Genomic DNA, 22,807 nt, shown 5'->3' with positions numbered 1-22,807 from the left:
GCTCCACAAGGGCAATGCAACCTATCATTACCCACAACTCCTAGATCATGTCTAGTATATAAGTAATGAGAAGCATTTTATGGAATGAATGAATGAATATTATATATTATTTATGAAGAGAGAATGTCTGTGTAGTTCTTGCAAGTGATATCTTTATTGTTTCCTCTTCCAAATATTATGCTTAAATTTTTTTTTAATTTGGTGAAAAACTTCAAATATGTATTCCTGTATTTATCTCTCGCTCTAATCTTGCTTTAAATTCTAGGCAAGCTGCTTCTCTGGCATTCAGTTTCAGCAATCTACATTTCATATTATTTCAGTCTTACTGTTCTGTACACTTAGATCTGTTTGAATGCCCTAAAGCAACTAACACTGATGGTTACTATAATCAATGAAATTTTACAATTTATTGCTCAAAATAAATTGAGACAGTTATCTTCTTTCTTTCATTCACTAAATATCACTGGCTCTTTAAATTAACAGTGTAAAATTCTTGACATTGAAGAAAGTTTAACTTGCATTTTTTTTATGTCTTACTATGGTTTTCCTTAATGATTTTATTTCCATTTTCCCCTGTGCTTTAAGAATGTAAGATTTCTGTAAGATAATGCTAATAATATTCTACCATTTATTTAGTACCTCCTATTTGTTAAGCAGGTTACATGATTCTCTCATTTATTTGTCCTACAATTCTGAGAGAAGCAACAATCCTCACTTTACAAATGACGATTACTATTTCAAGTTATATGTATGTGTGTTTAATTCAGGTTGGGCTCTAACAAAAATGACAACGTAGAACGGTTAGAGACTAATTGTAAATTATGTGAAACTACTAGTACTGCATGGGTGGCTCAGCGGTAGAATTCTCGCCTGCCATGTGACTACTGGTACTCAGTAGTAGTATATGCAAAGGAAACCTGGAGAAAGGAGTGATTACTCCTGGCTGTAGGAAGAAGAACAGGAGGTTATCAACTGGCTTTACTGCTCATTTATTCTTGTAAAGATTAGAAAAGAGAAATTTATTGCCATGGTATTCAAAAAAAAAAAAAGAAGAGAATAAATACAATTCTAAAGATTTTATAGTGAAGAGAAAGTTGGAATCTATTTCTTTTGAATACTTGAGTCAGACACCCTCAAAGGAACTAAACAAAATACTTCTTTATCAAAGGTAGGAGTTTGAACCATTTTATAATAACACTAGCTTATTTAAGTAACCTATGAAAATTAAAATTGGTGGTTGTATTCTTACCATATTCTCCATAATTTTGGACCTTATTATCTCACTAGAACAATTGTAATAATCTTCTTGTTTGTTTCTTGTCTTCTAAATCAGATGCTTCCCTTTTTAGTTCTAGGATGAAGCTCATTGGTTGGGAAAGTTGCTTAGTTTAGCAGAAAAAAGATAAGTTCACTGGTTAAGACATGGATCTCTGGGTTCAGAGATCAGTTCTGCTACTTATTATTTGATTAACCTCAGTAAATTTCTTAATCTTCTATCTCACCTTTCTCAAGTATCAATGAAGATATAATAGTACCAATCTCATAGGGCTTTTGTGAGAATGTGATATTTGTAAAGCTCTTAGCATAATACCGGCTAAATCATAAATACTGAAAAAATATTAACCATTTAGCCATTGCTATGAGTTACACACGGAATTACTATGTTCATGAATTTTACAGTTCATCTTTATTTTCAAGCTACCTTCAAATGAAAGTTTTCTTTTTTTGTTTTTGTCTTTAGCAAATGGTGGGACAAACCTCTAGTATATGGAAGAATTTCTACATTCAAATTAATCTGAACAGATGAAAGAGTAAAATAAAACGAACTTGTCTTCGGATGTAGAAGGGTCTTACAGACATTAACATTTTCCCCCTACAGGTGAAGGAGCATCATAAAGAATGGGCATCCTTTCCATCATCACAAAAGGTTTTCTAACAAAAATCCTTTCTGCTCCTATTACAACTACATTAGTTTAAGATCTAGGACCTAAACCAATATTGCTTTCAGGCTGGATCAACTGAGGATAGAATGGGAAACTACTTAAGAGCTTAATACAATAATCCAAGCAAAAGTTGCATTACTGTCCTTTTTGATGCTTGATGTCAAATATGGTGAATCCCTTTTAGAACCTACTCTGAAAAAGTTTGGTTCCAGGGAAGATTTATTCTTACCTAAAAAGCTGTTACATTTACTTTCACCCAAGAATTATGTAACTAATTCTATTTTTCTATTTGCCTTTGCTGCCCTGAGGTTTGGGCTCAAGTTAATGCTAACTACAATACAGTTGACCCTTGAACAATACAGGTTTGAACTGCGTGAGCCCACTTATACACAGATTTTTTTCAACAGTAAATACTACAGCACTGCACAATTCATAGTTGGATGAATCCACGCGGAAACTCAGGTAAGGTGGGGCTGCATATAAAGTGGGATCACTGATAACGGAGCTCAACAATGTGTTTATACACAGATTTTCAACTGTACAGAGAGCCAGTGCCCCTGACCCCTGCATTGCTCAAGGGTCAACTACTATATGAACCTAGGTGACTAAAATATTTGCTTCCCCCTGCTCCATTATACATTGATGTTTAAACATTTCTATTTATATATTTTTGTGTCAAAGACTTCAAATATTAATTAGCTGAAATTCTTGCTGGAAGCAGATAAAGTATAATAATTTCCTTCTTTTTTTTAATGGAGGTACTGGGGATTGAACCCAGGACCTTATGCATGCTAACCATGCGCTCTACCACTGAGCTAGTCCCACCCACCCACAAAATAATTTTCTTTTAAACAAAATAATTCATGTTGAAAATTTTGTGAATTTCCAATTCAAAAGCAAAAATGTAAGTGATGGAAGCTGTGCTATTTCTTTTTAACATTTCATGAAATGAGCTGCACATTTAGGCTCAATATAGTAAAAGTGCTTTCCAAACCTTAAGAGTGTAGAACATTTCAAGGGGTTTTACATAAGAATGGAGCTTGGGAGCCTGACACATACAGCTCTCCTGACAAACACATGGCCTCTGCTTCTCTCACAACAAATGAAGAAATAATAATTGCTGTTTTGTTACAAAATTGAAAGTTTCTAGCTTTATAAAATGTATAAAATTTGGTATATATAGAACATTTTTCATGTTCAGTAGCACATCACTTCACTGTAATAGAATCTTAACATTTAAATCTGTTCCGAATAGCTGTAATTTCTAAGATTTCTGTCAGAATAAATTTTGCTTTTAATTTTACTACGATTAACACTACAGTTTTTTTTGAAGAAAGATGTTAAACATAAAACATTACCATGCTTCTAACTTTAGATTTGTGTGGCATGTCGGAATTTCACATAACAGCTTCAGGTAAGTATAGACCACCGCTTTTTGGAGACAAAACTATTTGCAATCTTGCTATGTGACTTTAGGCAAGTTATGTAATATTTTGTAAGTCTTCGTGTCTTTAAACATGGAGCTAGCAATGCTTTTTTTCAAAAGAGTGTTTGAAAGTGCTTGGCATATAGTAGACCCTCAATAAATATGCTTCATTTCAGTATACTCTAAAGTGACAAGTATTCCTCAACTGCATCAACAGTCTAGAAATCATGTATTTTTAAGTAAAAAGGAATGTAAAATTGTACTAAAAGGAACACAAAGAACATGTATTATTTCATGTACCTGTTATAAGTTACACACCAGAACTAGATGACAGCAAATTCTACGTTTAACAGAAAACTCAGAACCAATAACTCCATCATCATGGAACAACAGTCACATTTAAGGTCAAGGACCTAATTGTCAAGATGACTGTAAACAACACTGACATTGTGGAAATCCATTTTTCCATAAATGAAACGCTGATATGGCTTTGACACCAATCTATAATTCCATACCTAGGTTTCTGTATATTTGAAATAATAAAAACCTTTACAAACCTAGCAAAGACACATCAGCAATGATGAAGTATCCTCCATCAGGAACTATGGGTGTCAGGCCAACACTTTCAAGTAAACGTACCATCCGATCTCTTTTTACTTCTAACTCTTTTGGCAAAGAATTAAAGTAACACTCTGGGTCATCCATGCGCTTAATGTCAATCCAAAAAGCTTGAGCCAAGGCTTCCTGTATGTCAAGATTGAAAAATATAAAAAGAAAATATGATAATGTTATTTACTGCTGAATTTATTGGTATAATAAATACAGACTGAGTAGCATTATTGGCAAAAAGTCTTTCAGGGAATCACAGCTGAATCTCTGTGAACCTATGTTAAATTCTATAGATTAATGGAGGAATCAGTTACGTGTAAATGATGAATTCTAATGTGAAGAACTGGGAACGGACCATGAAAATCCAAACTGAAACAGAGGGTCAGTTGTCCCTTGGTATTCTCAGAGGACTGGTTCCAGGATCCTTACAGATACCAAAATCCACGGATGCTCAAGTCCCATAGATTCTGCTTCTGCAGATTCAACCAATGGGGGATCCACAGTCTTTGGTTGAATCCGTGAATGCAGAACCTGTGAGCAAGAAGGACCAACTGTATTATACAAAGACAGCTTCCTTGGAAGTGAAAAGACATTGTTATTTCCTCTTGAGGTTAGCTGTAGAATAACTTGCTAGCTCTAAGTCTGAAAGATGACCAGAGAAATGATGAAATAGCCAGCACTTCCCCATTACCTTGAAGGACGTAGTGGAAATGAGAGCTGATGCACCGTGTCATTCCCCGTAAGTGTACAAATCCCTGCTCTAATCATTCACATCCCAGGAAGGCAGTGTAAGTCCCACAGGGATTAGAAACAAGTTTCTGGGGACATGTGGAATTGCTTCTCTACCATTCTTCAGGAAAGTCAGAAGAGAAAGGAGAGAAATTGGGCAAAATGAAAAGAGCCAGTGTTGTTTAGATCAGGCAGGCGTCTCAGAAGGCAACAGGTCAGGAACAGGTAAAGGAGTCCAAATCAGGGCATACAAAACAACAAGGATCTGCACAAGCAGGAGGGCAGAAGTTTGGTAGTTGAACTGGGACAACCTAGAAATACTGGCCCTCAGAGCAAACAAGGAGATCCAAACAAATAATCAAGAACCTGGAACAGTTAAGATAGAGGGGCAGAGCGAAGTTGTCAAATCTTAAGGAAACTGATCAGAACCCAGAGATACCAAGAACTAAAGGACAAAAGTGAATAAATATTTATGAAGTAAGTATATACTGAGTACCTATAGTATACCTGGCATTGGTGATAAATGCTGGGAATGTAATGATGTACACGATAAACATGGCCCTTGCCTTTACAGAGCTTCCAATTAATGTGAATCTGCGCGGACATGGGGGAGGGGAGAGAAAGAAAACAAAAACAGGAAAAGGTCAGGACATAATTTGTTCTGCTGGAGGAACCGAGAAGTCCGGTGTGGCTAATGAGTCGCAGGAGAGGGGCAAGAGATGACCCTGAGAGAGAGGACAGGACCCCAGAGAGGACCGCATGCCAAAAGAACTCAGCAGGAAAACAAAACAGTAATAGTTCCCCAGAACTAAAACAATCTTGAATAAATAAGGATCAGCTGCTTCAGCCTCGGAATCTGTGGCTCCAGTTTCCAAACATGGTTGTCTGAGGGCACGGGAAAAAAACCCAGGCATTTAGGTGGGGAGGGTACAGCTCAGTGGTGGAGCGCAGGCTTAGCACGCACGAGGCCCTCCCTGGGTTCAATCCCCAGGGTCCCCATCAAATAAATAAATCTAATTACCTCTTCCCCAAAATAAAAAGTAAATAAGTAAATAAATAAATGAACCAAACAAACAAACAGAAAAACAAGGCACTTAGCCAAAATGGAAAATAAGAGTTCGGAAAAAGATACGCCACATTCTTAGTTGAATCTTCCTTTTTCTCAGTAACTGGTCATTCCCTACGGTAGGAGACATTGCCCTAGAAAATTCAAAGCCCAGGAGATGTAAATATCTGTCACCACCATAGAATTATTCTGGACTCCTCGCCTTTCCTCATACCCCACGTGTGGTCCATTGGCCAATCCTGTCAGCTCTGACTTCAAAATAAATGCAGGCCCAAGCACTCCCCACGACTTCTGCCACCCCCATGCTGGTTCAGTCCACTGCTGTCTCCCTCTCCTGGATCACTTTGACAGTCTTCCATCTAACTCGACAAAGCAGCTAGCGTCCCTCTGACGACACAAGTTAGGCCATGTCACTCCTGTGCTCAAAATTCTCCAGGGGTTTCCTATCTCACCCGGTCTTTATAGTGACACACATGTCCCTACTCGATCTTACCCCCAGCTGCTTCTCTGATTTATTTTCTCCTACTCTTTTTCCTTGATCATCCTGTCCCAGCCTCTGTGCTTCTCAGTGGTATAAACATGACAGCCACGCCACCTGCCAGGGCCTTTGCACTTGTTCTCTCATAACCAAGTGACTGCTTAACCTCCTTCAGTTCTCTGTGCAAATGTCACCTTCTCAGTGAGGCTTTCAAAGATTACTCCTTTTAACACTGTGTATTTTCCCCATTAGCACTTTATATCCTTCCTCTCTTACATTCTTCTTCACCTACCAACATCTGATATATTGTATTACTAAAACATTTATTTGTTTATTACCTGTGCTCCCCCACTAGGTCATTAAGATGTATAAGGGCAGGAGTTTTGTCTGATGTGTCTCTAATACTTGGTTAATATTTGTTGAATAAGTGCACAGTTTTATTTTGAGAAAATGAAATGGGTTTAATATATAATAAAACCAGTGTCAGGCTAGCCTTTATCATGATACCACTTTAGAGAATCACTGGAAAAATAATTTTAAATTAGAAATTTTTCTTAATTCAGCAGTTATTTTTGGCAGGAAGCAAAAATGTTTACTGTAGCCAATATATTTGACTGTTTTGGCCGTTTACCTGCCTTCCAATTTTCTTCCCAGTGTTCTGATTATTTACAGAATGATCGTACATAGATCCCTATTTTATAGACATTAATAAAAAGAAAGAAATATAAAAAGACATACATTAAATAAAAAGTCTTATAACCTACCCATCACTGTCTACTAATTTCATACATTCCCCTTACCCCCACAAAAGAAGGTTTCTTATGGACCCTTCCAGAGATCCTTTAAGAAAATGTAAGTGAATAGTCTTTCCCCTTTCTTATGCAGAATGCAGCATAAATATACACTGCTCTTTCCATATCTTGCTTTTTTTACTTTACAATATATCCTGGAAATCTTCCCAAATCAGTAAGTATAGAGCTTCCTCATTCTTTTTTTTCACTTTCCCTTTCCTTTTATTTTAAACAGCCATGATGATAAGACAGAATAATGGCCCCCAAAGATATCCATGTCTTAAAACCCAGAACCTGTAAATATGTTACCCCGCATGGTATAATGTTAAGGATCAAGATGGAGAGATTCTCCTAGATTATCTGTGGGCCTAATGTAGTAACAAGATTCCTTATAAGAGAAAGAAGGTGGTGGGCGAGTTGGTGTCATAGGGGGATATGTCTTGACAGAGGCAGAGGTCGGAGTGATGTGACCACAAGCCAAGGAATGCAAGCAGCCCCTAGATGCCGGAAAAGACTGGTAGTGGAGTCTCCCTCAAAGCCTCCAGAAGGAATGCAGCAAGGCCAACACCTTGATTTTAGCTCCCTAAGACCCATTTTGGACTGCTGACTTCCAGAATTTTAAGATCAAATTTTGTGTTGTTTTAAGCCACTAAGTTTGTGGTAAGTTGGTACAGAGAAACAGGATACTAATACAGTCATATAATATTTAAATGTTTAAACAGATCATGGTTTATTAAATCGATTATCCATAGACGGACTATCCCCTAACTTCTGCAATGAAAATGAAATGGCCATGTACACACGAAGCTTCTGACATGTGCAGATGACAGCTTTCGGGTAATTTCCCTTCATGAGCTTCATAAGCACGGACATCTACAACTTTGCTTGGGGCTGTCACTGTCCTCCAGAGTTTGCATTCCTCTGTGATCCCACCAGCAATATATGAGTGTTCAAAGTTAAAGCTTCATGTATTAAAAACAAACAAAAAAACTATTCTTGATAGCAGTGAATATGTGTTTGGCTTAAATTCTCAAATTATACTAGAATTCCTGCTCAAAAAGGACATGAAGAGAAGAATTAAGGCAATTCAAGTACACATAATAAAAATAACACCACCCAAAGACTTTGCTCAACCCCAAGTGACTGCAACACCTACCTGTAAAGGAGTTGCACACGTATAAACGCTGTTTTGTTGAACTGTCTGTAAATGTTTTATCAAATGTTTAGGACCAATGGACCAGCCAAGCTGGGAAAGAAAACGGTAAAAGCAGATTTCAAAAATGAGTCTAAGTACCAAATCTGATAGACGAGCTAAGCTTAATGCAATTAATAAATACATGCAATTCCAAAATGCTCACACCATGAAAGTGGGGCATGTAGTTTTAGTAGGTAGAATTATTTCAACCCTGTTCTTTTTGTGGAATAGTTTCCAACTGGAGTCACTAAACTCTGCCTTCAGAAGGGAAATAGTGCCCACAATAGATTATCTTCTCCTCCACTGCGATGTTGCAGCTTCTGATATTCTGGAGGTCTCATGACCAGGAACAAAGCTTGTTTGAATTAGATACGGGTAAAAGTATGCCTGAATGAGGGCTGTAAGGGATTCAGCCGTAATTTTGATACTCCCTGCTTCTTACCCAAATTCAGGAGAGGTGAAGCTGGGAAGATAAGGTTTTTTTTGTCCTTTTTTTAAATTGAAGTACAGTCAATTACAATGGGTCAAGAATTTCTGGTATACAGTACAATGTTCCAGTTTTGCATATACATACATATATTCGTTTTCATATTTTTTCCATTAAAGGTTATTATAAGATATTGAGCATAGTTCCCTGTGCTAAACTTTTTTAAAATTATTTTTATATATAGTGGCTAACATTTGTAAATATCAAACTCCCAAATTTATCCCCTCCCACCCCCTTTCCCCAGTAACCATAACATTGTTTACTAAGTCTGAGAGTCTCTTTTGTAGATGAGTTCATAGTATCTTTCTTTTTTTAGATTCCACATATAAGTGATATCATGTGGTGAATAAATTTTCTGGCTGTATTACATAGTGCAGTGGTTAAGTGCATGGATTCTGAGGCTAGACTGCCTGTCCCAGCTGGAATTTAAATTTATTAGCAGTGTAACCTTAGGCAAGTTACTCAGCTTCTTTGTACTTTAGTTTTGTCTGTGAAATGGGAATAATAAACTATACCTACCTCATAATACGGTTACGAGAATAAAAGGAATCAGTATGTATGAAGCTCTTAGAACCTGGCACACAGTAAATGCCAAAATGTTAGCTATTATTTTTTCTCCTTTTATATTAACATGCAGTAATCTGAACATTCTTTGCAAAGAAAAAAGTATCATTAGTTGGTTATTTATTAAAAAAATCACCTAATTTTTTTCTTACTTTTAAAGGAATGATTAGGTCTCAAAAAGGGTAAAGGCCAACATGAAAACTGGATGAGTAAATAAGGAAAACAGCAGTGAATAGAAAAACCTGTGAAACTAAATACATATGCATTTAAAACACACACACACAACTCTACAAGAAATAAAATGCATGCCTGTTTCAAACAATCAAATTCTCACTCCTCTCACCTTCCAGCCAGTTACACTGAAAGTCTTTCCAGCACTCCCGATCGTTACTGTTCTCTCCCACATTCCTGGAAAAGTGGCTGAACAGGAAAAAAAGGAAGAAAAAAAAAAGGTTAAATAATTGCTTTCCAATCAATCTACAGTCAGTCTAACCTAAAAACATAAATGCCTAATGGTGTGGTCAGTAGAGTTTTCTCCAGAGATAATTTTTTAACCCAAACACAGTTGAAAATGCTACCATGCTTGAATACATTTAAGCGGCAAAACTACTACCCAGGGCAGGAGCGGCAGAAGTGTCCGCAGGCAGTACTCTGAGCCGGCTCAGCATCGTGGTCACAGTAGCCAGAGCACCCGGCGTGCTCGGTGTCAGCAGCAGCTGGGTGTCCAACGCCATCACTCTGCAGCTCTGGTTCTGGTTGTGGTCCTGGCTACTGTATAGCTTGCCTCTACTCTGCTCCTTTTCCAAGTCTATTTCTACAGGATTCCTAAGGCAATGGTTCTTAAAATGTGGTTCCCACACCAGCAGTATCAGTTATCACCGGGGAACTTGCAAAAAACGGAAATTCTTGGATCATCAGAAACTCTGGCGAAGGGCCAGCGATCTGCATGCACGTGTGAGAGGGTGTGTGTGTGTTCTGCTAACGACTGAGTCAAAAATCCTATGATGTATAGTTCATTCATTTAGTGTATATAAGAGCCATAGAGTTATGTGACCATCACCACAATCAAGTGTGAAACTTTTTTTTTCAACCTCAAAGGAGCTCCGTATCTGTTAGATATCACCCACTAATATTCCCATGGCCAGTAACCCTAGAATTTGCGCCCGAGTGGAGCTTACCTAACATATGTATTTTCTCTGCGATGCAAACCACAGCCTTCCTGCCCTTAGAAACATTAGACAGCACTTCAGCACTATATTTGGGGGCCACTTTAAACAGCAAAACCACTGTGAAAAGGACATATGCTTACAGAATGAGCTGCAATAAGAAGGCAGAGCATTGCCTTGCTGACCTCAACTGGGAACACACACATGGGGCAACTCTAATGTTTCCCTCCCCTGTACATGTCTGTGAATGAAACACTCTACTCATCTGGGGGTTACAAATACATTTTAGTGAGCAGATGAACTCACAAATAAAAATTCCATGAATAATGAGAAACAACTATGTAAAAGTTTTCAAGTTGACTGACATCTTTAATAAAAATCATTCATTCACTTACTCAGTCACTCATTAAACATTTATTAGCAATGATCAGGAGCCAGGGACTAAGCTAGGTCTAGAGAAAACAAAGATGAGGGGCTTACTGTCTAGCGGGGGCAGGGGACAAGCGGAGCAGCAGCTGCAGTGCAGTGCGGTTAGTGCCGGAACAGCAGCAGGCACGGAGCATTCTGCAGTGTGCAGGAGGAGGTGTCAGGGTAACCCTCTGCAGCCAGGGACGCCTGAGGCGATGCCTGGACAACCACAGGGGCCTCTGCCCAGCAGAGAAGGGGAAGAAAGGTGTTTTGGCCAAAGAGGATTCAGGTATCGAAGTCATGGAGGTATAAAATGCAAGAGTTTGTGAACTCTGTTGGGCACTGGTACCTTACTTCTCTGTTAGTCTTCTGGGGACGCTACCCACAACACTGCTCGATGGAGTCCTCAAGGGATTTAGTTGTGAAATTCTTCATACACAATCCCACAAGGTTTTCACCTGTTTTTTTTAGAGGTACAACAGATTCTCTTGCATTGTTCTAGGAATATTAGTATGCACAAAGGGAAAACAAATACCTGTTTCTGGGGAGGGTCTAAGCTACTGTCTTCTTGAAGTAATCTTCTCCTAAGCAAACAAAGTGCCTACTAAAATGTAAGGTGGCTAAAGGAAGTTCAAAATGGATGCATATGCATTTCAGTCTATCATGAAATACCTGCCAATATTTGTAAAGGTGGGAAAACTATATAAATGAGGAAAGTTACCACTGTATTTTCTGTGGAGTATAAGGAAACCCAAAACGAGAGATGAAGAAAATATTCAGAGAGAGGAGAGAGGAAGAAGGAATATTCTAACATTCGATGTAAATAATTATATCCTTTCAAGTTGAGACATTTCTAGTCTTCCAAGGTATTTCCAAAGAATACAACACATGTCCCACTTTCCTATTTGACCAGAGAACTATGTTTAATTCAGAGTATCACTTCCTTTAAAATAAAAATACATATCCAAATCAGGAAGGCCTACTAGTAAGAATACCTAAAAATAAATTTTCCTAAAGTAAGGATTACCCAGAGACACTAATACAATCCTCTAGCATGTTTTCAATATAAGTTACATATGAAGGAAATAAAAACTACATACACATCAAATGTAGGTTTCAAACATAAAATATCAAATCTAAGTATAGTATTTAAAAGGTGAGCTAACTAATTTCTTGATGTCTCTTTCGGCCATATAGAAGCAGATATCTTGGAGGGGAGGGTAGAGCTCAGTGCTAGAGTGCTTGTTTAGCATGCACAAGGTCCTGGGTTCAATCCTCAGCACCTCTGTTTAAATAAATAAGGAAACCTAATTACCCCCCACCCCCAGAATAAATAAAAAATTTTTAAAAACACATAAAAAGTGTTAACTGTAAAAAATAAATAAATAAAGAGAGTAATGTCTTTTCTTCAAAGACTAAGCTAATCAGCTGAATAATTTACAAGGAATTTTATACTAATTTTCCATACATCAATGGATTAGTACATAAATACCAGTGTATCAGTATCCATCTCTTCCAGAAGAGAAGTTTCTTTTGTTGACTGAAATGTCATTTACCTGGAGACATCACTTGAATCAAAAATCTGATCCAATAAGAACAAATTCTATTATTTCAACAAAAAGGGCCATAAGTAATTTAAAAACATCTAGATATTCACGTCCTCTCCATCTCAAGAGATTTGGGGAGCTACAGAATGTAAACAGGCAGAGCAGATGACCATAGCACTGTGTGTGAATTCAGTAACCTAGAGGGAAAAAAAAATCTTTGCAGGTCTGATGATTTCAAAAAACTATATCCAGTGTCCAGTACTGGTAAGTTTAGCTTGCAACTATATCAAATGGCAACTGGTCTTTGCACGTCTCCTCTATGACCCATGATCCTTAAATCGGCCACGGCAGCTGTAACAATTATTCACTGGCAACTTAGGCTTCAATATAAGTCAGATGAAGGTTAGAGACATGATGAAGAGTGAAAACCACACCAGGGAAAACTGCCTCTGTGACAACATGGAGATGACGCCAACTGCATGATGTGTGGCCAGCAAGCCTTACGGTGTCAGACTCGAGACCTGCCTCTCTGCAGATGATGGAGTAGCCATTTTGCATCTTTCGTGTAACGAAGGCCGCTGTGTTTAACAGAATACATTTTCGTGCTTTTGCACTCTCTAAATAATAAAATAGTGAATTCATTTTTTCTTGTTTTAACTTTATGAGTTATTCTAACAACTAAAAAATCTGAGTTAAAGATATATGTCTTGATATCTTTAGCAAATAATAGTGTTTACACTTTGCCATTAAGGGCTTACAATATAGGGTTTAAACAAATTTCAAGCCTTTTGGAAAGAAAATTGCTACACTGAGTTCACTAAAATTTGAAAGCTTTCAGTCATTATTGCACAGACACGAACATTTGTAAAATACATAAAATGTTGAGTATAAAATTATACTTATTCATTAGATAGATGCCTCTTTCTCTCTCTGCTTAATCTAAAAAAATTACTGAAAAAGTTAACTGTCCATGTCAGTCTGATTCTCAACTGGGGAATAGTTCAAATGACCCGAGACAGAGATCGACAAGACGGGTGAAGTGACCTCTGCTGCCCACTCCTTTGCTGATCACCTCTCTGTCTCTTTGTCATTTGTAATGCACCACAGGGGTAATTATGATACGTGCAACTATTTATGTATGAGAGCACTCTTTTTAAAATGTATTGGTTTCTGCCACGGTCATTTTAGTTATCCTTCCCTTTTCCTTTTCATACTTCCTATTCATTTATTCAGCAATGACTTTCTGATGGTCTACCACGCACAAAACCCTATTCGGGGAACAGGAGATTGAGAAGAGACCAAAACAAATAATACCTACCTTCTTGTAGGTTAAAAGTCAAATATACAGATCCTGGTATTTGTTATACAGAAAAAAAGGACAAAACAAATGCTGGAAGGAGAGATACAACTATCTTAAACGTTGTGGTCAACGAAATTCAACCTACGAAGAGAGATCCGAGGGAGGTGAGAGACTGAGCCTTGTGGGTATTTGGGGGAAATGTGTTTCCAGGTAGAGGAAGGGCAAGTGCAAAGACACAAAGGTTGCAGCCCAGTTTACAAACCTAGAGTTGACATCAAGGTCTGGATCACCCCTTCTAGAAGATACTGTGGCATCTGTGAGATGGCCCGGTAGTGCAGTGAAATCCTGGGCAAGGGCCGCACGCAGTACCCCTACTGTCCCTGCTTCCTCCTGTTGACCTGGCGTTTTGGCAACTTGCTCAACAGGGACAAACCAGTTTAGGAACAAGCAAGCCCATGTCTCATGTGCTGAGTAACAGCCAGATTTCTGGGGAAAAGCTAAGGATACAGGCAGAGGTACCATTTTTCTGGTTTCATAGCTTTGTAGTGTGATCCAAAATCTCTCCCTCTAAGCTTGTACAGTTTGTTTCAGTCTGTTCATTCATTCACTCCAGCATCATTCACTCAAATCCCACTTTAAGTGCTCATACAGACATTTTCCCATCACGAAGACTTCTTTAAAGCTGTTCTGGGAGACTTTCCAGTCACACATTAAACAGTCACACACTAAACATGTGCTCAAACACACTTAGATCTGCGATTCTATGTAAGAACCGGTACCTATTTTTAAATGCTTGTTTCCAGTATACACGAGCCATTCATAAACTTCATCACTGATGCACAGCGCGTCGTATTTGATGCAAAGGTCAGCAATCACTTGGAGCTCCGAGCTGGTGAACACCTGCACAAATTAAAGGGAACAAAAGAGCAGGGCCAATCATTGTTCAACACGTGAGAAAGTGAGGGACCACAAGGCTGCATAAGGAGGTAACAGACTCACCTTGCCAAGGGGGTTATGTGGAGTATTTAGGATTATAGCTTTGGTTTTAGAATTAAATTTGCTTGCCAGTTCTTGAGGATCTAATGTCCAGTCAGAACTAGACCATTTTTTGCCATCAACAGGTTTCTAAGCATGAAGAATGAAGATATGATTTAATTCAATTAATTCATGTTTGCTGCCTTACAAATCAATAACCTAATAAGGAAAAAGAAAGTAGAGAAAAGCATGGCAAAGTTAACTGAATAACTAACAAAGGAAAGAAACAGAAATAACTAAGCTTTACTTCTGCCTTGAGAGCTCAAGAGAACTCGATTCTCATGCTCATAACCGTCAAATGGAAACATGAACTGTCAATGTTAACAGCTGTTAACATGCCTATATTCCTACGGAGCCAGCTGTCACTATGGTCAACGTGTCACATGCTACAAGGCTAAGAGAAGGTTCTGTGATTCACCTTAGTTTATTACGTATTTTGATAAGGTTTTTAAAAAGACAATGATATTTTATTGTATTTCTAAAGATAAAAGCAGAATTTAAAAAGTCACTTCGCTCAGAATTCAACAAGCATTTATTGATCACCCAGCATATACCCTGCACTACTAGTCATTGGGGAGCAGTGCTATAAAAGTGAGTCAGAAATGGTCTCTGCCCTGGTGGTGCTCACAGTTGGTGGGGGAGACACAGAACCAAAAAAGTATTACATACAACGTAGATGTGCGGCAAACATAACATAATGTACTAAAAGCCCCCCTCCAAAGTTGTTGGTTATCTTCAGTCACAGTAGAGATACATAGTAAATCCAAAAATGTAATCAAAGTAGAAACTTCATTGGCAACCAAGTAATTGGTACTTTCAAGACTTCTTAAAACACATGAGTCATATTGGCAAACTTACAGATCTTAAGGGAATAAAAACTGGCGTTGCTCCAGCCATTCTCACCATGGGCTCATAGCAGTCATAGAAAGGCACTATCACTATGACCTGGAGTAAAACCAAATAAGAACACAACACATCAATCACTAATCCATTTAACAAATACTGTGCACCTGCCATGCGCGAGGCACTGTAGTATGTGCTAGGAAGCAGCAGTGAAGACAGTGGGCCTTGTCTGGGCACATCCGGGTGAAGACGCCCTCAGGGATAAACCTGCCAAGAGCCTTAACTGGAGTCCTTGACCTCTTAGGGGGATCTACAGAGGCTTGCCGTGGGGACCCTTGAAGTTGTACGTAAAATTTCCTACATGCACACGTACATCTTTCTGGGGAAAGGAGTCATAGCTCTCACCACATTCTCAAAGGGACGTTCCAGCCCAAAACACCGAGTTTCTTTACATTTCAAATTAGAAATTAAACTATCAGTGGCAGAGCAAGACCATAAGGAAAGAGAACACTGTGCCCAATGCTCTCTGTTACGGAGTACTGATTTATAAGTATTATCCTGAGAGTAAAGAGGCTTTTTACTCAAAAGCATTCCAAAACAAAGTGTGGGTGTGGGGAGACAGGGTGCTATTGCTATTGTCTGATACCCACAATTTCCCTCCTGCTGACTTATTCTGGATTCTTTTTTCCTAACCTGTTGAGATATACCCCCTCCCCCTTTGCCCCTCCAGGCTCTGTCTCAGTCACCCATGGCCTGGCTTTCAGGTCAGTTTGCCAGACTAGCCGGTCCAGTCAGTATTCCCCCTGTGGTATGCCAGCCTGGGCCTACCATCTCTGACTTTTTGCTTTCCTATAAGGAGAGTTGGAACACATAATTTATAGCCATTGTATAATTCAATTTTTCATTTTTTTAAAATGTAGCAAGATTGCACAAAGTCAATATTATATAGTTTTAATATTTATTATTTTAATGGCTATTTGAGAATCTATTGAATTCTATAATAATTTTGTTACAGTTTGTGTGTATGAATAACAATGCTATGACCATTTGTGACTACGCATAGTTTCTCCATTTTTAAATCATCTGGTGAATAAATTCACATGATTGCTATTGCTACTAATGGGCATAAACATCTTTATGGTATAGCACCATGTATATACATATATATATATGTACAGTACCACACACCTTTATATACAGTGCTACCATGTATAGTACTCTGTGTGTGTGTGTGACTATATATATATACAAATTGCTTTTCATAGATCTGGCAACAATTTATAGTTTTATACGTCTACACTAAATTGCCTCATTTAACTTGTGTTGGTTAAATTCACGGTATGTAATTATCATTCTGAATTTGCATTTTGTACTGTTTGCATTTCCAATGATGTGAAATACCTGGTTAAGGCCTTCCTCACTGGAGACAAAGAAGGCCCTTCTCTAAGGCCCCTCTTGTGTGTACTAGTCACCCAACTCCACTGAGTAGTTACTACACAGTGTGCTTCGTCGGCTGTCGAGTATTGTGGACAAAGAAATGAGCCAGGAATGGATCCTTTCCTCAAGTCCTCAATTCGACTGTGAAACTCTCAGGGACTGAGATGATCAGTCTCTGTAACGCTGGTAAGAAACACTGCCTGATATGAGGTGAGAGCCCAATGAAGGAAAATAAATTGGAGAGGCGGCGAGGTGAAACTAAGGAATATACTTGACACCCTCCCCTGTAACTTCTTTACTTTTACAATGGAAATCATTCCCCTCTTTGTGAAAGGTATTTACTGAGCATGCACTGTCTTAGGTGCTGGCTCTACAGTTCTCCTGGAACTTACATTCTACAGAGACAGACTTACAATAAATGAAAAAACAAGGAAGCAAATTAGGTAATTTCAGACAGTAGTAAATACTGTAAGGAAGATAATAGGTCAATATGATAGAAAGTGATGTGTGTTGTTTCAAAATATTAGATAAAGAAATGAGGGAAGAAAGAACGCCAAGGGCTGGGTGCTGGGACACACCAACAGAGAGCAAGAAAGAGGAAGCAACAAAGGATTACCATCACCGAAGTCTGAGACAAAACTTTCAACTATTTTATAGGACTAGCGGAGATTATGTGCATGAAAGTATGACTGGACTTCCTTAACATGTTTCCTTAAGTAGCTGATTGTAGAGGGAATTCAAGATGGTAAAGGACAGCGTAACACAAAGGAACAGTGGTCTCTCTTACACAAGAGGTACGGATAAAGCGCTAGGAGCTAGGAGAGCTCAAACAGATCAGGGCAAATCTTCATTCTTCAGACCCAGCTGAAGCAACCCCTTTCTGGAGATTTTCAGGCCTACATGAGCGGAGCTGATCACTTCTTCCTCTTATCACTATGGTAATTTACACCGCCTACCGCACTGTGTTCCTTTTCATATGTTTACAAGCCTATCTCCTCTACTAGACAGGGAATCCCTTCCACAGAGAAATCGTCTTTAAAAACCTTCTCTCCCACAGTGTCAAGCATATCCTCCATAACTTCTGAATAAATGAAGGAGGTGAGGAAATATTGCAACAGTGTGTTGGAATGACAATGGGGAATTAGGGGCAGAGCTGAATGAACTCAGTGCCAAGGTGGGTCTTACATCACAGCACTAAATAAATCATAGCAGTCCTGCTATACATCCCTCACATGGTGCTGCTGGCAATACAGGGCACGAAAAGACAGTGATCCAGCACCTGCTGACTGAGTTCAGGTTAAAGGCTATTTTAGTAGAGAAAACTAAGATTCATTCTCCCCCATCATTGCTAGCCTGCCCTAAACAGCCTGTAAAAGTAAGAATAAATGACACGCAACAAAATGGATGAATCTCACGGACAAGTATCAAGTTAAAGAGCAGGCAAAATGAAGCTCAGGTGACAGAACACAGGGGAGTGGTTACCTCTGGGAGAACACAGACTAGGAAGGGGCAAGGGGAGCCTCCTGCGTGCTGGCTATGCCTACATGTTCATCTGGTCTGTAGTTACATGGAGACAAAAGTGCACACATTCAAGTAAAAATTTACTGAGTTGTACTTCAGATTTGTGAACGTGACTGTACATGCATTATACTTCAAAAATAATTAAAAATAAAAGCATAAAATAAGTAAAAGCAGGACAAATGATAATGATTAATACAGGCAACATGATAATGTTAATATACTTACTTCATCTCCCTCATCAATTAATCCTTGAATGGCATTAAAAAGAGATCCATACGCTCCCACTGTCACAAGGATTTCTTTGTCTGGATCTATTCGATTTTGATAAAACTTTTCATATAGGCAGGACAGAGCTTTCACAAGCGATGGATGACCCTGTTGAGTGAAAAGAAGAAAAAAGCCTTGAATTTAATTATTGGGCCTACTTCTTTAAGGCCTTTTGGCTCTAAAATGTAAGAATTTTTAACATTTAGGCTTTATAATATCCAATTTGTATTTTTAAATGGCAATAAATTAAAACAAAATTTCCCCTACTTTCCAGGGATTCCTACATGAATGGTCATGAGGACTTGCTAGTGATTAAAAACTTCCTATGAAATGACTGATTCCAGAATACAAAATCTCAAGGTATATTTGCTTTTAATAAAAACTGACTTCAATGCCAAATATATTTGACAGTATGTTTTTTTTTATTTTACATGCATTTATTTTATCCTATTCACATTGATAATTGTCATGCAACCTACAAAAAGTACAAAAGCCTAATCCATTTTTCACTAACAGGTCAGAGCCAAGTTGCAAAAAAGGAACTGCACATGTATAGGAAATTATAAGAAGAGTTCCAGCGTCCTGCACAAGTCATGCTGCCTTTCACACGATGTATTTAAAACTATAAATATTGCCACAGGAGAAATCTCTTGTCTTTGCAGTGACAATGCATCTAAAACTAAAGTAAACTAATCAGATGTCCAACAAAAAGGGGGATTTTTGCTCTTTTTTTCCAACATTCCAATATTGTAATCTAACAGTCCACATTTTAAATAAATCTGTCAGAGGTTTTTGGGGCTTTTTTGGAAAGAAAAAGAACATTCACACTTTAAGAACTTTCATGCAACTAAGCTTTACCATCAAATAACTGTTTTTGAATGGGATTTTTATTTAGTATTTCTGGCATTTTCTACTACTAACAGCTTTCCCCACTACATTAATAATATTTGCTAGATTGACTGACTACATTAACCCTTCACAGCCATCTGACATAGTCAGTGCTGGTCCTTTTAAATGACAGCATGTGTTTTCAATAGCAATCAAAACACATTTAACTCTTTCATTTTTAACAGTAATTAAATAATATTGAATAGAGTTGGATTTTTCCCCCCAGTTAAAATAAGCCGAAACTCCTGCATTAAATGTATACCCTCTGAATCTGTTCTTCCAAGTCGCCCAAGAGAAAGTCATGCCAACCAATGGACTATAGAGAGAGGGCAAAAACAAATTCACCCAAGAGACAGACAGTAGTGTTGATGTGACAGCGAACGTTAGGAGGACGTGGAATGCTGCTCACAGTGACAGCAAGAGAGCAGCAGTCACCTAGGAAGACACCTTTCACGAGGGGAAGGAAGGGCTGTAAAGGCCCAGAGTCTGAGACACGTGGGGTCGTATGAACCCTTGGTTAGCTCTTCCTCAACCTTCTTTCCATGTTGTTTGCTTCTCTCCTCTTTCTTTTCCCCTACTTTCTCATTTAGTATTGAAGTCAATCTTCCTTCCTTCTTTCCTCCCTCCCTCCCTCCCTTTCTTTTTTGTCCATCATCTACTTCTTTTTGCTTTTGGGAACCACCCTGATTTTCTGTCACTTGCGAATGAGTGTTCAAGTGCAGGTCAGGTGCCTTTGTTTGGAAAGCATCTGGGCTCTGGAGAAATAAACTGGGTTAGGATGCAGGAGAAGATGGAGCTGGTTGGATATACCCTAGGTTTGGGAGGTAAAGGGTCTTTGGCTCCTTCAAGTTGTCTTCCCAGTTTATATGAAGAAACGAGGACTTTTTTTTGTCAAAGATGCACTTATTTGTCATATTTTTATTCTTTTTGGAATATTGGCTAGTATGTCCCAGATCCCCTCCACCCCTCCTTCCAGTTAAAATCAATAAAAATAAAACCAAAGCACATTTTTCATATTCTGAAATTAGGAGATATTATCATGTTAGAGAAACTGGTTATAATTAATAATAGAAAAGGTGATATAACACAGCCAGTAAACTAAAAAATAATAGCGAGAGAAAGACCACTTAAGTTTAAGGTAAAAAAAATGCACATGAATTGTGGAAAGAGCAAGAGAAAGTTGTCACCCCTCCCAGAAATCCAAAATTCCCTTCGAATTTCATTTTAGTACCAGGTTTAACAAATTCTAGCAAAGGGTGATCTGAAAGCAACTGTAAACACTATATTTCTTTCCTTAGAATGATAAGGATCTATGTTTAAAAAATTTTTAATTACAAGTATAATTCACGCTTCATGTAATAAGTAAAACTAGGCAAAGACACGTAAAGAAAAATTCTCTCTCCTCAAAATCTTTTACTTCCCACCCCCCGAAGTGACCAATGTCCACAACCTAGTGATGGTGCAATACCATTCCCAGTGATTGTATCAATATAAACACACACACACACATATATACACTCATATCTATTCACAAAAATTGGAAAATAGATAAATGGGCACAGTTATGTTCTAATAAAATCTTATGTACAAAATCAGGGGCGGGCTGGATTTGGCCCATGGATCACAGCCTGCCAAACTCTTCTATGGATCAATTAAGGGAGAACTGACACCTTACCCATATTTAGTCTTCCAGTCCATGAACATCATACATTACTCCATTTATTTAGGTATTGTTTAATTTCTCTCAGCAAGTGTTGTAGTTTTCAGTGTACATACCTTGCACATCTTTAAAGAAATTAGTTCTAAATTTTATGTGTTTGGATACTAATGTAAATAGCACTTGAAAATTTTTTACTTTTTAACTGGTCTTTTTTAACAAACAGAAACACAACTGATTTTTATATATTGGCCTTGTGTCCTGCAACTCTGTGTCTGTTCACTTAATAAGTTGTGGTGGGTTTTATTTTTGCAGAATCTAGGAAATCTCTCTTGATGTTCTAGGCATTTCATCACAGAAGGATGGAGGTTGGGCTGAGGTAGAGAGGAAGAAAGTTATTAGGTGGAAATGGATATTAAGAGGCCAGTGCTGAGGCTGCATAAACGATAATGGGAGAGAAAACATGTCTCAAGAGAATATTCTCCCTCCCTTGTTGCCAGAGGAACACATCCTGGAAGTACAGTAAAGCAGGGGCCGAGGCAGGACTGTGGAGAAGCTGGAAGAAGGGCACAGCTCATCCTGGGAGACAAGGGCAAGGGTGGGGTCGCTCTGGGTATTAGGTTGGGACAGTTGGTTCCAGAAAGCCAATCACACAGAAGTGATACAGAAGTACATTCACACACCATAAAATACAAGCTCACGCCCCACAGGGTCTCAAATACTTACAAAGCCCCGTGTATACTGGTTCAGACTATCAATTGCTGCAACCTTTGACAATTCTTCCTTTACGTAATTAGGAGGGGATATATCTGGAAGGCCTTGGCCAAGATTCACAACAGAGGGGTCTGCAGCCAACTTGGTAAATTCAATCCTAAGGTTAAAAATACTAATATTAGTAGGTGCTAAAATTACAAAGTTATCCTTTTTGCCTCATAGTCTTAGAAAACTGAAAAGTAAGACCTAGTTAAGTGTTACAGATCAAAAAAAAAAGAAAAAAAAAGAGCTCCTAACAAAAATTTTATCATCTGCAAAGGGACTTTACCCAGTAAAATGATGGCTGAACTGATGAACTGAATGTTTCTTACACATTTCAATTCCAGGATACTCATATTTTAATTGTATTTGTATTTTTTCTTAGCCATCCACTGCTATGTTCTCTTATCACCCATTAGAGAGGAGAAGTTCATGGTTTAGAAGGTAAAGTTCCAGGAGGGCACCCACCCAATCTGTCCTTTTCTCTGACCCTTTCCAGTGCCTAGCAAAGGGCGTGGCACATTTGCTAAATGAATAAATCAGTGTAAGAACCATTACTTCCTTCCATTTTCATTTAATGGATAAATTAAAATAAGTGGTATTGTTTATATGCAATAGCTAGGCTAAAAATTCCCAACTAAGGATATAAACATTTTGAAGAAAAAAAAAAACCTCACCCCATTATTATTGTTTATTC

General features: G+C 38.2%; 1 protein-coding gene across 6 annotated transcripts in view; it reads right to left on the bottom strand.

Moving 5' to 3' along the window:
- Positions 1–22,807, bottom strand: part of KYAT3 (kynurenine aminotransferase 3) — a 62,607-nt gene that overhangs the window by 9,264 nt on the left and 30,536 nt on the right. For 4 of the 6 annotated variants that reach the window (XM_072974028.1, XM_072974030.1, XM_015251597.3 and 1 more), the window contains 8 exons: positions 22,084–22,228; positions 18,771–18,920; positions 15,603–15,689; positions 14,709–14,834; positions 14,489–14,609; positions 9,632–9,708; positions 8,199–8,288; positions 3,927–4,113 (listed from right to left, as the gene is read on the bottom strand). In XM_072974028.1, the coding sequence (XP_072830129.1) occupies positions 3,927–4,113; positions 8,199–8,288; positions 9,632–9,708; positions 14,489–14,609; positions 14,709–14,834; positions 15,603–15,689; positions 18,771–18,920; positions 22,084–22,228 (983 nt within the window). The remainder of the gene's footprint in view (positions 1–3,926; positions 4,114–8,198; positions 8,289–9,631; positions 9,709–14,488; positions 14,610–14,708; positions 14,835–15,602; positions 15,690–18,770; positions 18,921–22,083; positions 22,229–22,807) is intronic. The other 2 variants (XR_012078979.1, XM_072974031.1) reach the window with 1 other exon arrangement.

This window comes from Vicugna pacos, chromosome 13, assembly GCF_048564905.1.
Source record: "Vicugna pacos chromosome 13, VicPac4, whole genome shotgun sequence".
Lineage (NCBI taxonomy): Eukaryota > Metazoa > Chordata > Mammalia > Artiodactyla > Camelidae > Vicugna > Vicugna pacos.
The sequence above is the reverse complement of the archived record's forward strand: the minus strand, read 5'-3'. Positions and strand labels throughout refer to the sequence as shown.